This window comes from Sitodiplosis mosellana, unplaced genomic scaffold (genome assembly GCF_009176505.1).
Source record: "Sitodiplosis mosellana isolate CC-2019 unplaced genomic scaffold, AAFC_SMos_1.0 Smas_scaffold_47, whole genome shotgun sequence".
NCBI classification, from domain to species: domain Eukaryota; kingdom Metazoa; phylum Arthropoda; class Insecta; order Diptera; family Cecidomyiidae; genus Sitodiplosis; species Sitodiplosis mosellana.
In genome coordinates, this window is record NW_022595289.1 from 442,111 (window position 1) to 454,921 (window position 12,811).

General features: G+C 33.7%; 2 protein-coding genes across 3 annotated transcripts in view; one reads left to right on the forward strand and one right to left on the reverse strand.

Moving 5' to 3' along the window:
• Positions 1-5,743, forward strand: part of LOC129570144 (achaete-scute complex protein T3) — an 18,268-nt gene extending 12,525 nt beyond the window's left edge. Inside the window, exons 2-5 of the mRNA XM_055449625.1 lie at positions 1,462-1,703; positions 1,964-2,177; positions 3,300-3,511; positions 3,574-5,743. Coding sequence (XP_055305600.1) covers positions 1,462-1,703; positions 1,964-2,177; positions 3,300-3,511; positions 3,574-3,701 — 796 coding nt within the window. The 3' untranslated portion in view covers positions 3,702-5,743. The remainder of the gene's footprint in view (positions 1-1,461; positions 1,704-1,963; positions 2,178-3,299; positions 3,512-3,573) is intronic.
• A 1,788-nt stretch (positions 5,744-7,531) lies between these two features.
• Positions 7,532-12,645, reverse strand: LOC129570147 (ras-related protein Rac1). Of its 2 annotated transcripts, XM_055449629.1 has the most exons (8): positions 12,506-12,645; positions 11,623-11,931; positions 11,502-11,552; positions 10,468-10,592; positions 9,932-9,949; positions 9,736-9,845; positions 8,360-8,494; positions 7,532-8,293 (listed from the first exon to the last, which is right to left on the reverse strand). In XM_055449629.1, exons 3-8 carry the CDS (start codon positions 11,534-11,536, stop codon positions 8,138-8,140), a joined length of 579 nt encoding a protein of 192 aa, XP_055305604.1. In that variant the 5' UTR covers positions 11,537-11,552; positions 11,623-11,931; positions 12,506-12,645; the 3' UTR covers positions 7,532-8,137. The 2 variants fall into 2 exon arrangements, with proteins under 2 accessions (XP_055305604.1, XP_055305603.1); XM_055449628.1 differs by having other exon boundaries at positions 11,502-11,931.
• Positions 12,646-12,811: the final 166 nt, after the last annotated feature.

Here is a 12,811-nt window from a genome sequence, read left to right on the forward strand (position 1 = left end):
TTGAAGCGCCCACGAACGAACGAACGAACAAAATTCGACTTTTTTTCGAACTGTTCGTGTTCGTTGACACCTTTAATCTTGAGGTAGTCTGTGTGCCGTAACCTACGTACGCTCTCTCCACATGCGATATCGTTGCGTACACTGGGACAATTTGCGATCCCATTCATGATGTCGTACATGAATACAATTGATGCATTCACTCTCCGACGCTCCAACGATGTCATGTTCAACGCCTCAAGTCGCTCGTTGTAGTCGGTGATACTGTAGCCGTTGGCCGCTATACGGTACTCTCTTCAGGCGAACTGGGTAAATTTTCTCAAAACGCTCTCGATTTTGTCGATATGCATGGCATAAGTTGGTAGCCATACAACATTGCAATACTCAAGATGGAACTGTACAAGTGCATAGTATAGTGTTTTGAGCATAGATAGACTTCACACCAAACACGTTGGTTCAAATGTATTCATTATAGTAATTCGGTACTTTTTCTTAGTGAAAATGGTACTTAGACGGATTTTATTTCAAATCGTAATATTGTTAGATTCATTGTGTTCACTGTGTTCAAAACAGTGGGTTGTATGAGAATTTGAAATTTGAATGATCAAATAAGTAAAACCTATCCTAAGCATGGAAACATTTGTAGGTAGCCGCATGCCAGCGGTCCAATATAGCCTAACTTGAACATGTAAAAATGAAAGACTAACTGAAGCGTTGAACAATTTTCGTTCAATTCATCAAAAAGGTGGTAAATTGAGGAGAAGTTTTACGTCTAATCTAAATAAGTTCCTGTTGGTAGTTTTGAATTTACAATTCACATCGAGACCGAAAGATATGAACAATTTAAACTGTGCTTTGTAATATATTGGCGTAACTTAATCAGTTTCCATTATAAATAAATAATAGGTCACAATATCAATCACCAAATGATTGGAAGGCTATATAATATCACAGTCAACTAAATTAGATTTATAATAACTTAGCGTAATAATCACAGAAATGTATCAATAATCTTATACACTTAGTAGGGATGTAAGAAAACAATTCGTCCAAAAGTTTGGCTTTGTTCATTTCGTATTGACGAGATGAATTTTTTTTGGGCGGTTATCTGTACCATTGGAGTTGTGCTAACAAGTATACATTAAGAAACGAGGAGCGTTCAACTATGTTTGGAGACGGAAAAATCCACCTTTCAATTGCGTCATTATCCCAATTATTGTTTTCAGCATATAGCTGTAAAAAATATCTTACGATACAAATACATAGGAAAGTCGACTGGGCAATAAAGTGCTTTTGTCATTTATTGGTTTTCCTACTACTGAATGTGGTTTTTAAACTTACTCGATTGCTTGAACTATCGGTACTTATAAAAAGTTCACTGTATAAACTGAGCAGAATTGCAGTACTTCGGATACATACAATTTTGCTAAGTGTCTATGAACCTTTTATTTATTTATATTTTAGCGGACTGGTATGCAGCAACTATGATGATAGTGTAATTCCCGAATTTCCTAACTGTATGTATAGTGCAAACCCTATTGATAATATATCCATCCCGAATGGATCTGTCAATATTTGTACCAGCACAAATTCAAGAGGAAGTGTTTCTCTTCTACCGCGGACATCCAATTCGTTTTGTTCCATTCAGAACAATTCTCCACATCATGATCAGTTTGGACAGAATTCTCATCATCACAGCTTCCAAGGTAAGAGGCATAAACATTTCGCACGAAAAAAAATGTACAGAATCGGCGCTCAATGGAAGTGTAATATACTGTCTATATTTAGGTTCCATCGAGCCACGAATCATGTCGCGTTTATGTGGAAACATATTTATTGATGCGTTTCATATCGTTTTCAGTCTCATCAATATAACTTCAACAACAATTACAACTATTTTAATCAACTTTGGGAGTTCTAGAACCAGAACCGTCTTTAATTTAAAACAACCATTTGATTATTTCAGATTATTTAGAGTCTACATCAGCAACTTCGCCAGTAAATTTAAGTGCAAGTGGTGACGTTAACCTCATTCAAATAATCAATTGCAATAATATTGATAGCGGATGCATTTCTTCAAATATATCCACGTTTGGTGGTTGCAACTCACCCTATAAAGTTCAAAGGCAATTAACAACTGGAAGAGAAAGGAAACGAGTTGTACGTTCGGCTCCAAATGGGTAAATAACAGCGGAATAGATCAACCTCCAATAAGCAAAAAATATAATAATATAATGCGCTACAAAAATTGGGTTTTCACCGGTGTTTTTTCTACAATATACCTATTTCTGTTTTTTGGGGACTACAGGGCTCCATATGTACTTCATATGAAATCTGGAATGTGATAAGAGATAACAAATTAGTGTCTGGGGCAAAGTTGTAATACTCGAGGTTGGCAATAATTTTGCTGCAACAAATATTGCTTAACTCTTATCAGTTCCGCGAAAAAACGCGAAAAAACGCGAAAAACCGCGAAAATGGTGAAATTTTCCCACCTCGTTTTTAGTGAAGCTGATAAGAAGTAAAAGACTTGCCTCTTTGGCAGAAATGTAGAGCAGGCCGAATACTACAACTTTGTCACAGACACCATCTCGTTATCTCTTATCAGTTCCGTGAAAAATGATAAAAAAAACGCGTTTTTGCGGTTTTCTGCGGTTTCTCGCGTATTCCGCAAAACTGATAAGAGATAACAAGATGATTTTCGGCAAAGTTGTAGAGCAGCTTGAGTACTACAACTTCGCCACAGACATCAAGTAGTTATCTCTTATCAGTTACGCAAAAACCGTGAAAAACGCGAATTTTTCTTATCATTTTTTCGGGTAACTGATAAGAGATAACGACTTGATGTCTATGGCGAAGTTGTAGTACATAAACTAGTCTACAACTCTCTTATCATAGTCCAGTTATAATAAAAAATAGCCATGTGGCCCTGCAGTCCCCAAAAAACAACAGCGTAACATGTTTTGCCGAGGGGCAAATCACTCTTTTTGCAATTACCTTCCAAAAGTTGCAATTACTCCATTTTCCCTCGTGTTTTGCGGAAGGCTATATTTTACACATATTCACACATATGCATATGTGTATATGTCATTCGTGTAGAGAAATGTTCAATCTATACAATGAGACTTAACTCCGGTTGGTTTATACACTGTTTAGTACATTTATTCAATTTCAAAGTTTGCTTGGGGCCCTGGATTTCCCAAAACCATCATAGTGTTAATTACACATTTATGCATTTTAGACAAATATATTTGCAGTCAAGCTTTTCATTTGATTTGAAATTTTTTTATTTTTAATTCAAGGAGTATAAATTCCGCATTTGACGAGCTGCGGGTCCACGTCCCAACCTTTCCTTATGAGAAAAGGTTAAGTAAAATAGATACATTGCGTTTGGCTATTGCATATATTGCATTACTGCGTGAAGTTCTTGAAGCAGATTACGATCCTTTAACGTATGTCGAAAAGTGTTTGCGTGGTGAGATAAAATCTGATGGTGCCCATTGGAATACAAGTGGTAATGTTTCTATTTCAATTCATCGTAACATTGGTATAACATACATAAATATCTTGTTAAAGACTTGACAGCCAGATTGTCGTGGATAAACTGGGAATCACTTGGTGTACACCCTGGGCGACGAACCCTGCTTACATCACTCACACTAAGTAGTGAGACACCATCGTCATCTACAACTCATAATCAATAATGGTAGCAATAAAATGCGTAGCTTCTGTAAAATTATATGCTCTATAATAAAACAGCATATGATTCCATTGGTATACCAAAATGCAATAAAACCAACGAAATCATAAGCTACTTTTATTGTAAAGCAATTCAGCATTTCAATTTTTGTTTGAAGCTCTATTTAAGATTATTTGGCATATAATGTAGTGCACACAAAAAGTAAATTCAGTAAGATAGCAATAGTTCTGGGTGACTACATACATTACCACAGGTTACTGAGAATCTACCCAGTGTATTTGTATATATCGGTGATAAAGTTACCACGGTTGGTTTGAAAATTACCACAACGACAAGAGTATTTTTACATTTTGTATTCGGGTAACTTTTACACAAACTGTGTTAACTCTATCACCGCGGCTATGAAATCCATACTGACGACAACACTCGACCGGCCTCTAGTGGTCATACACACAACACATGTTGAGCGGTCAATATATACACACAATACAGACACGCTGGCATAGGATTTATACGGTTTGCACGAATGGCTACTTGATTATTGGCCATGCATACGCTTATGTGATTGAAATCTCCAACTATCACCACAAGCGTCGTGTCAGTAGAGCTCGTTTTATGTTTACATTGGAAATACGTGTAATTGTTGTTCTAGCTTCATCACCGTGTCTATCACTCAACATAACATGTAGTTAACTTATACCATTTTCTTCCTATGTGTAATGTAGTCTAAGCGCATTGTGGGGACAAGCTCATTGTGTGTCACCGTTAAATAAAAACACTTATTCAAATTCAATGTTTATCTATATACCAAAATAAAATGCTTATTTAAAGCCAAAGTTTGGTCCGTGTTTCTGTGGTTTCGAAGAATTGTACATTCTTTATTCAGCCAGTATAGTGTCCACCTAAAACCGACTGCTGCAAGCTCGCGTTGATGGTGAGTCAAGAACGATATCGGCCCTCTAGGCAAGGATAGCATCAAGGTGTCATAGTATACGGGCACTTTCGATCGAGGGCCAGTCCACTGTGCACAAATACATGAACACACGTATACACTAGATAGCGATGTAACACAGTGTGTCGCTTGATGCATGCAAAAAAATATCGCATGAAAATATCTGATATTTTTATTCCAGCTGATAGGAATATTTGTTAGTGTTCTCTGTAAAAGGTATGCAATGAATGGGATTTTATAGCGAGATGTTCCATTTCCATTCAAAATGATATTTTTCTGTTTTGTTCGTATTCAGGAACCTTCAAGGTAAAAACCAGATTTGACTAGGACTCTAACATCTCTCAGCAAAATAAATTTAAATAAAATTAAATTAAAGAGTTTGCTGTGATTGGTTATCTTTTATCTCTTCTTGTTCTTGTAGCGAAAAACGCAGAAAAAATTAAGAAAACGAAGAAAAAAAGTGCTGTAGGAAACCTTATTTGTGTGCGATTGACGCGTAACTCATAAGAAATAAGAAAAAAACTCTATGATAGCAAAAATATAGAGGATCTTGAATTACTACTACAATTTTGCCGAAAACACCAAGTAGCTATTTCTGAATCAAGCGAAAACCCGAGGCATGTCGAGTGTCGACGCATTAAATTTTAACGCAGACCGAATCTATAGAAAACATACATTCTTTTACGTCTTATAATAAATAGATATCAAAAATGCCTAAAATCAATCAAAGAGAAAGTTTCAAATTCATTTGGTAGAGTGCCCCAATTGTATTTCCATTTAGTGCACATCTTGAAAGTTAAGTACTGCTTAAATATATTGAAATGTTTTTTATGTATATGTATATGTTTTTCTTTTTCATAGTGAAACTTCGTCGAAATATCAAAAAATTAAGCAATTTATTTTGAGCCATCACTAAATACCAGTATAAATCTATAGGTGAGATTGAAAGTAGTGGATGTTTCACTGACTTTGTTATGAAAGAGGAGTAGAAAAGTTTCTTTCGGCTTAAAAATGGATAAAGAGTTGGAATGGATGTTCATATTTGGCGGAGCGTCGCAGTTTTTCACGGAACTGATAAGAGATAAAAACTTAAGCCTCGTTGTGGCAAAGAACAGAAACAGAAACAGAATTTAGTACATTTACAACAGAAACAGAAACAAGTAAAACAAGCTAGCCTAGGTATTGCCACAATTGAGAATCGAAACAATTTCTGTCTATTGGCAACAACAGAAAGAAGTCAAAAGTATTTAATTCGGTTTCTGTTGTCAATCAGATGTACTGAATTCTGTTTCTCTTTCTGTTTCTGTTATTTGTCACATCAGGGCTTTAGGCTCTTCAGCAGAGTTGTAGTTTCCGAGGTATAACTTAGCTAAAAGGACGAAAAATTATAAGAAAAAAATGTTCGATATGAAGTTATTCCTATTCAAAATTCTTTAGTGCGTAGTATAGATTTGCACGAAACTGATAATAAATTAGAGATAAGAGATAACTGCCATCAGCTAAGTTATAATAGAACTCGAGTACTACTAATATACTCTACTTTAACGCAGAGAATCGAAGAAAAAACATACTATACTCTCAATATCACCGATAGAAATAATATTGAATAAAGAATATCTCGACCATTCCAAATCAGGTAAGAATTGGACCGACCATCGCCGAATTGGCTGAAAATTCGCATTGAGTCTTATTTTCGATAGAAATATCGTTCGCGATTAAATCTTTCCACGATTGAAAATAATTGAAAATGCCGCGTTGTTGAAAGGTTTTCCAGGATTATGTGGTGGAAAGAAAAATTAAGACAATTCCAGCCGAAAATGAAATGTATCATCACTCTCTTTCATTTCATACACTTTATTTCCACTCTGAAGTATTTATTAAAATTCATTAACAAAACTAATACTATCACGAAAAATTACATCTGTACGTTAGTTGCTGTTGTTTCTGACGATGTGTCTTTGGCTGCATTCACACCAAACGTATGTTTGATCAAACCCTTTCCTCATTTTTTGAATTAAAAAAAAAGCTGAGCGAACATAACATGTTTGACGTTCGTTGTTTCCTCTTCACTTTCGTGCGATTGTACTTTTACATTGTGAATTTCAAATGTTGCGCTCATGAAGGGAATAACCCAAGCCTTGTATTTGCCATATTTCTATACTACGATAGACATTCTATTCCAGAATGGCTTGTCGGCATGCGGTGCACACAAATACACACACTTGCGTCTCGCTGTACACTAGGGTGTTTTCGGCATCGTTCAATCGAAAAATGTTAAGTCTCATTCGATAGATCTCAGAATTCTGAGTCGATTGATAACATTTTTGTCGCGGATGGACTTGTGGTGACACTTCCCGAAACTAAAAACAAAAAATGTTTTATTCTGAATTTCTATAGTAACGTGTGACAACTAGATTCAATTTTATGTTTTCTTGTCAAAATTCTGTTTTCAAATTTCAAATCAAATCTGGTTGTCACAGGTTTCTATGGAAATTCAGAATAAAACTGTTTTTGTTTTCAGCTTCGGGAAGTGTCATCACAAGTCCATCCGCGACAAAAATATTATCAATCGACTCAGAATTCTGAGATCTATCGAATGAGAGTTACCATTTTTTGATTAAACGATGCCGAAAACACCCTACTGTACACGGTCGTTCGTGTACGGAAAATGAACGCGCAAATATAAACTCACAAAAATACCGTATACTGCACGAATATAAACCGCATGCCGACTAGCTATGCTGGAATAGAATCCTAGCATAGAAATATGGCGAATACATGGCTTGGAATAATCAGACTCTAAGCCTCGCACAATACAAAAGTAAGAAAATGTTCTATATACAGTAATTATGTGAATCAAAAAGAAATTAAAACCAATTGAATATTTGTTACTTGTTTTATTAGAATAATGAAATGATAATGAAGTCACTCGGAGTGCTCTGTGCTTCACTTTTATAAATAACAAATATTGTGCAGTTGTTTTTTTGTTATTTCTTTTTTTGTTATTTTATATCGAAAAATCATATAAAATTCATGATTTACGTTTAAATTGTGAAAAAAAAATATTTTAACGATTTAATATTCAATTTTATGGCCATCCGAAGCATTGATTGCATTGAATTTTTGAAGAAAAAAAGAATAAAAAATTGCGAATGTCAGCACTAGTCATAGTTCATTGTTTGAATAAGAAGGAACGGATTTTCTCGTTACTATTGTACTTCCATTTAGTGCACATCTTGAAAGTTACTGCTTAAATATATTGAAATGTTTTTTATGTGTATGTATCTGTTTTTCTCTTTCATAGTGAAACTTCGTCAAAATATCAAAAAATTCGGCAATTTATTTTTTATTCAATTGTTATGAACGGGTGATAAGCATTAATTTCTTTCACTACTTTTGATGTCGGTCTCTTAAAAATTCCTCTTATTGTGATATTCTATTGCTGTGTCATTCCGTTGATGTTGCCAATTGATCCTGAAGTTGCATACTTAGAGTAACACACATTTACGACTTTTTTTGGGTGGTAAGACCGGACATAAAACTGCTCGTATAGCTTCATCAAACACTGTCTTTAGGCCTTTTTGTGTTAACGCGGAACATTCCAAATACTTGACTGAATTTATTTCTTTTGCCATTGCTAACCCCTTTAAATTGAATAAAACAAAATCAATCATGTATTATAGCTTCATTGTTACATTCATTCTGCTTACCTGTGGATAAGTGATTGGTGCTAGTTTCTTATCGCGAAGTTTTTCTATTGTCGTTTTGTCGTCTCGCAAATCTAATTTGGTACCAACAAGAATGATTGGTGTGGATGGGCAATGATGACGTACTTCAGGAAACCACTAGAAGGAAGATTTTGAAGAAGGTAAGATAAATAAATATATTGGGTCTGGGCATTAATTTCGAGGATATTTTTTTGGAAAGAACTCATTTATTTCAATAACAAAATGCAAGTATAAACTATTAAAAATATTGTCAATCGAAAGCGACATCCTTTGCCTATATTTCAGGCAATTTACAGATACCATCTCGAAAAAATAAAGGTACTTTTGACACTATTAAAGATCGATCCATTTTTCGAGTTTTTGAAGAAGAAAAAGCGAACCGTTCTCCTTTTAGATTATTTTGAAGCGTTCAAAACAAGTGATAGTTAGAAGGCGCAATGTCTGGAGAATACAGCGGGAGCATAGCGGGTATTCATATTCAATTGCCTCTTGGACATTTTTGTCTCGAAGTGTGAAAAGTCACTGAAATTGTTTTCTTCGCATTTTTGAGATTATGAGCAAATTTTTCGATTCCTCTGTCAGAAATTGGTATGAAACGATCAGTTATTATTGGGAACGATCAAACCTAACATTTCGATATGATTTTACTTCCGCACAATGGACCATATCTTCCCCACCCTCGCATATATAGCAAATCACCCATTTCCGAGGGAGCGATTGCGGCGCCCCCTATAATGATAAGGATCCATGATCAAAATATGGTTTTTTATGCTTGAGGTTATCAACAAGGGTCCATTTTTCATAATCAGTGCCAACCCGATTCAAAACTAATCTTTTTTTCACATTTTTTCCGTATGAAAAAACCAGCTCCCACAAAATTCGATTTTCAGACTCGTCGATCTACCATTACAGACTTCAGAAAAATGAGACTTACTGAAAAAGATAGTATTTGAACAGTACTTTGACATACAGGTAGCAACAACATTGCCCGATGCGATATAGATTACGTCATATTTCAGAAAATTCCTCGAAATTAATGCCTAGGCCCAATACATCATTGTTTCGAATATTTTTTTTATATATATGCGATCAATCACACACGGAAGATTTTCTTGCGTTTTTGTAACCGTTTGTCTGTGGTGCCCGATGGGCATATAAGTACTTGCACCGAGTTTTGGGATATACCCTATATTTTACTTTGAAATTTAGAACAGTGAGATACATTTGTTTGTTCACGAAATTCATTTGTTTTTACATTACTAGAAATTATAAAGCTAATCAAGGAAAAATATGAAAACCCGTTTTGCAATAAAATATAACTGTTGGAATACACAGTTTGGCATTCTATTTTTATTCACCTTTGCGCGCACGTTCTCGAACGAAGCTGGATTGACAAGTGAAAAGCATATGAGAAAGACATCAGTTTGTGGATAGGATAACGGGCGCAAACGATCGTAGTCCTCTTGACCTATAATACGAATATACCATATAAGTTATATATAGTATAAATTCGGAAAAAAATAATTATTGGTTGGCAAGAAATGATTTACTTACCTGCAGTATCCCAAAGACCTGAAAATTAAGTGGAAAATTTTTCAATGTTTGTTTGAATAAATTTACGTTAAACATGAAATATAATAATATTTTTTGTTGGTAATAATGGTCGTTTCATATGCGAAAAATGATTGCTGGAATTTCTTCATGATACGCAGAATGATACCGTTAAGAAAAATATAGCAAATTTCAAAAGTTCACAATAAATAAATTCAGCTCGTTTTATCAGTCTTATATACTTTATGTTTTGACGTTTGCTAATTTTGAAAATTCACTGACACTATAGAAAAATCAATTCATTTATTAGTTGTTTTCATAATGTTTAATTGCGCACATTTGAATTCAAGTATATCCTTCATATATCCATTTTTCATTCGACACATTAAAAAATTCAATTATTCCAGCATTCCTAATAGATCGTGAGATTATATTCAAAATGGCTATTTAAGTTTTCATTTGATCGATTTTAATAAGGAGAAATTAAATTTGAACGTTCATAAATATTTCAATATAAAAACCAAATGTAAATAGCATACCTAAATTGATTGGCTTCCCATCAACCATGACATTTGCAGAATAGTTATCAAAAACGGTTGGGATATATTCGCCAGGAAATGCATTCGTTGTATAACTAATGAGTAAACATGTTTTTCCGACGGCCCTGAAATTAAAAATGAAATAAATAAAATAATAAATGGTTATATTCTATGAAAATATGTTCGCAACAACACCATGTGAGTGGTGGTAAAATTGGTTCATAATACGTAAATGGTTTTATTTGGTTGAAATGTGATTTTCGAAGAAAATTTTCATCACTAATATTTTAACGATGAAAACATTTTTGAAAAATGGCTCACAAAATACCGATTTAAGATCATTCGAGATCAAAAAGACCGCGACCGCAGTTAAACGGTTCAACAAAAATTAATACCAACACTCAATGTAATATATGTTAATTGCGGTGTACAGCGGAAAGTAATAATTTGTTCCATTTAACATTGTCTTCTTATGCTGAAGTCATTATTATTATTATTTATTTCGCTATCCAGTATAGTGTCTATACACCAATTGCTTGAAATTCGAGTGCTTCATAACGTTGTACATTTGTATTGGATGAGACATATGGTTGCACTGATTTGCAGAATATTTATTCAATTTTCCATTCAGTCAAGGTAATTTTGACGGGTTTAATAGTGTTAAAATATGTTCATAAAAGTGCAGCAGTAAGTTGTTTCCGTAAGGAAAATTTTGAAAGTGAAAATCTATTCTTTTCAGCGATGAATTTATGACGTTAGGGAAAATAATAACCAGACTACGGCCAACGATGTGGAAATGAGTAGCCGTGAAAGGTTTGTTTTTCTAAATCGGACCGGTGTGCCGTACATAAACTCACTGTAGTTTGTGCTTTGGTAAACTGATTCTTCAATCGAATGTTTTTTATCAATTTATGATAATTTCGTGTTTTCGTTCTTTCATATCATGTTTTTTATTCAAAATTATTTTATCAGAACAAAAGAAATGTTGTTATCTGTCACATCAATTTCTGTAGAAAAATTTATTTAATGCTTACCCATCGCCAACTACGACACACTTGATAGCTTGCATTTTTTCTTGGTAGTTTCTGTCAATTCAGCAAATCAAAATCTATTTGTTTTTTATTTATATTATATTGTTTGCCTTGTATCGTGTACCTTTCATTCACTTGTTACCACTTTTCTTGAACTCACACTGCTCTGGAACACTTTTCGTATATTTATTTGGCACAAATCAATTAGTATTATTCTGACACTCTATTTGCAATTTCCGTTTTTCCATTTAGTTTCATTTCAATTGGGCACAATACTTTTTCGCACTTGTTGAACGATTGAATTTATAATTTCAATATGGTTTTCAACTCTCCTCATTTGTTCATTGGAATCACATGAAAAACTATGTTGCATGCACATCAGTGGGCGATCATTTCCCAATTATTGAACTATGGTTTTCTACCGTAGGAGCTCCTGCAAATCAAAAATGTTATTGTAATTGTGAATTATTACTATTAATTTCGAAAGAAAATAATTTTTAATAAATGTTTATTTATGTTTCAAAATTAAAACATAAACCTTTAAATTTTCATGTTACGGATTTTTGCATGTATCTTTGTAGTTCAGAACTATTTTTATTACACATGTATCTGTAACGCCTACACGGTTTCGACATTGCCATCAAGAAATACATATTTTCAGAAATAATCGGAAACTGAGAAAATGTTTATTTATACTATGTGTATGATGATCAATGAAAACAAACATACGCATATATATGTAGGCTTTATGAAGGCATAGAACCGAAAATTGATTTAAAAAAATGGTGACAAATATTGGCATATCTTTGTTTATTGTATTCCTTTTATTTTTATCTGGTGTTCGCATAATGAACGCAGCAAATCCACTTAAAAATTCGTCGAAAACTTCTAATGGTCATATTATTTCATGAATTGATATACATTTCTACATATTACATACTTCCATTTATGTAAATATATTGCAACTTATTTGTTATTATTTCCACAGTAGCTAAAATAAAACTTACTCTGAGTTTATAAAAAATATTTTGTATCAATTAGAATTTAATCAATCAACAGAAAAAAAAGTGTAAAAAATCTTCCAGCCCAGCGACCGCACCAACAGACATGACACATAACTTTATACCGTAAATTTCATTCACATCGCCGGGAAGATGGCGAATCTTTGACATGATGGCGAATTCATCGTATAAAGCATTAGAAGAATATTTAATTCAATTTTCGGAATTGGGAACGAAATCGACATAAAATTAAATCAAAATTGCCATATAAATTCGAAAATATGGTGTAAAAATGAAATAAATCAAACGAAA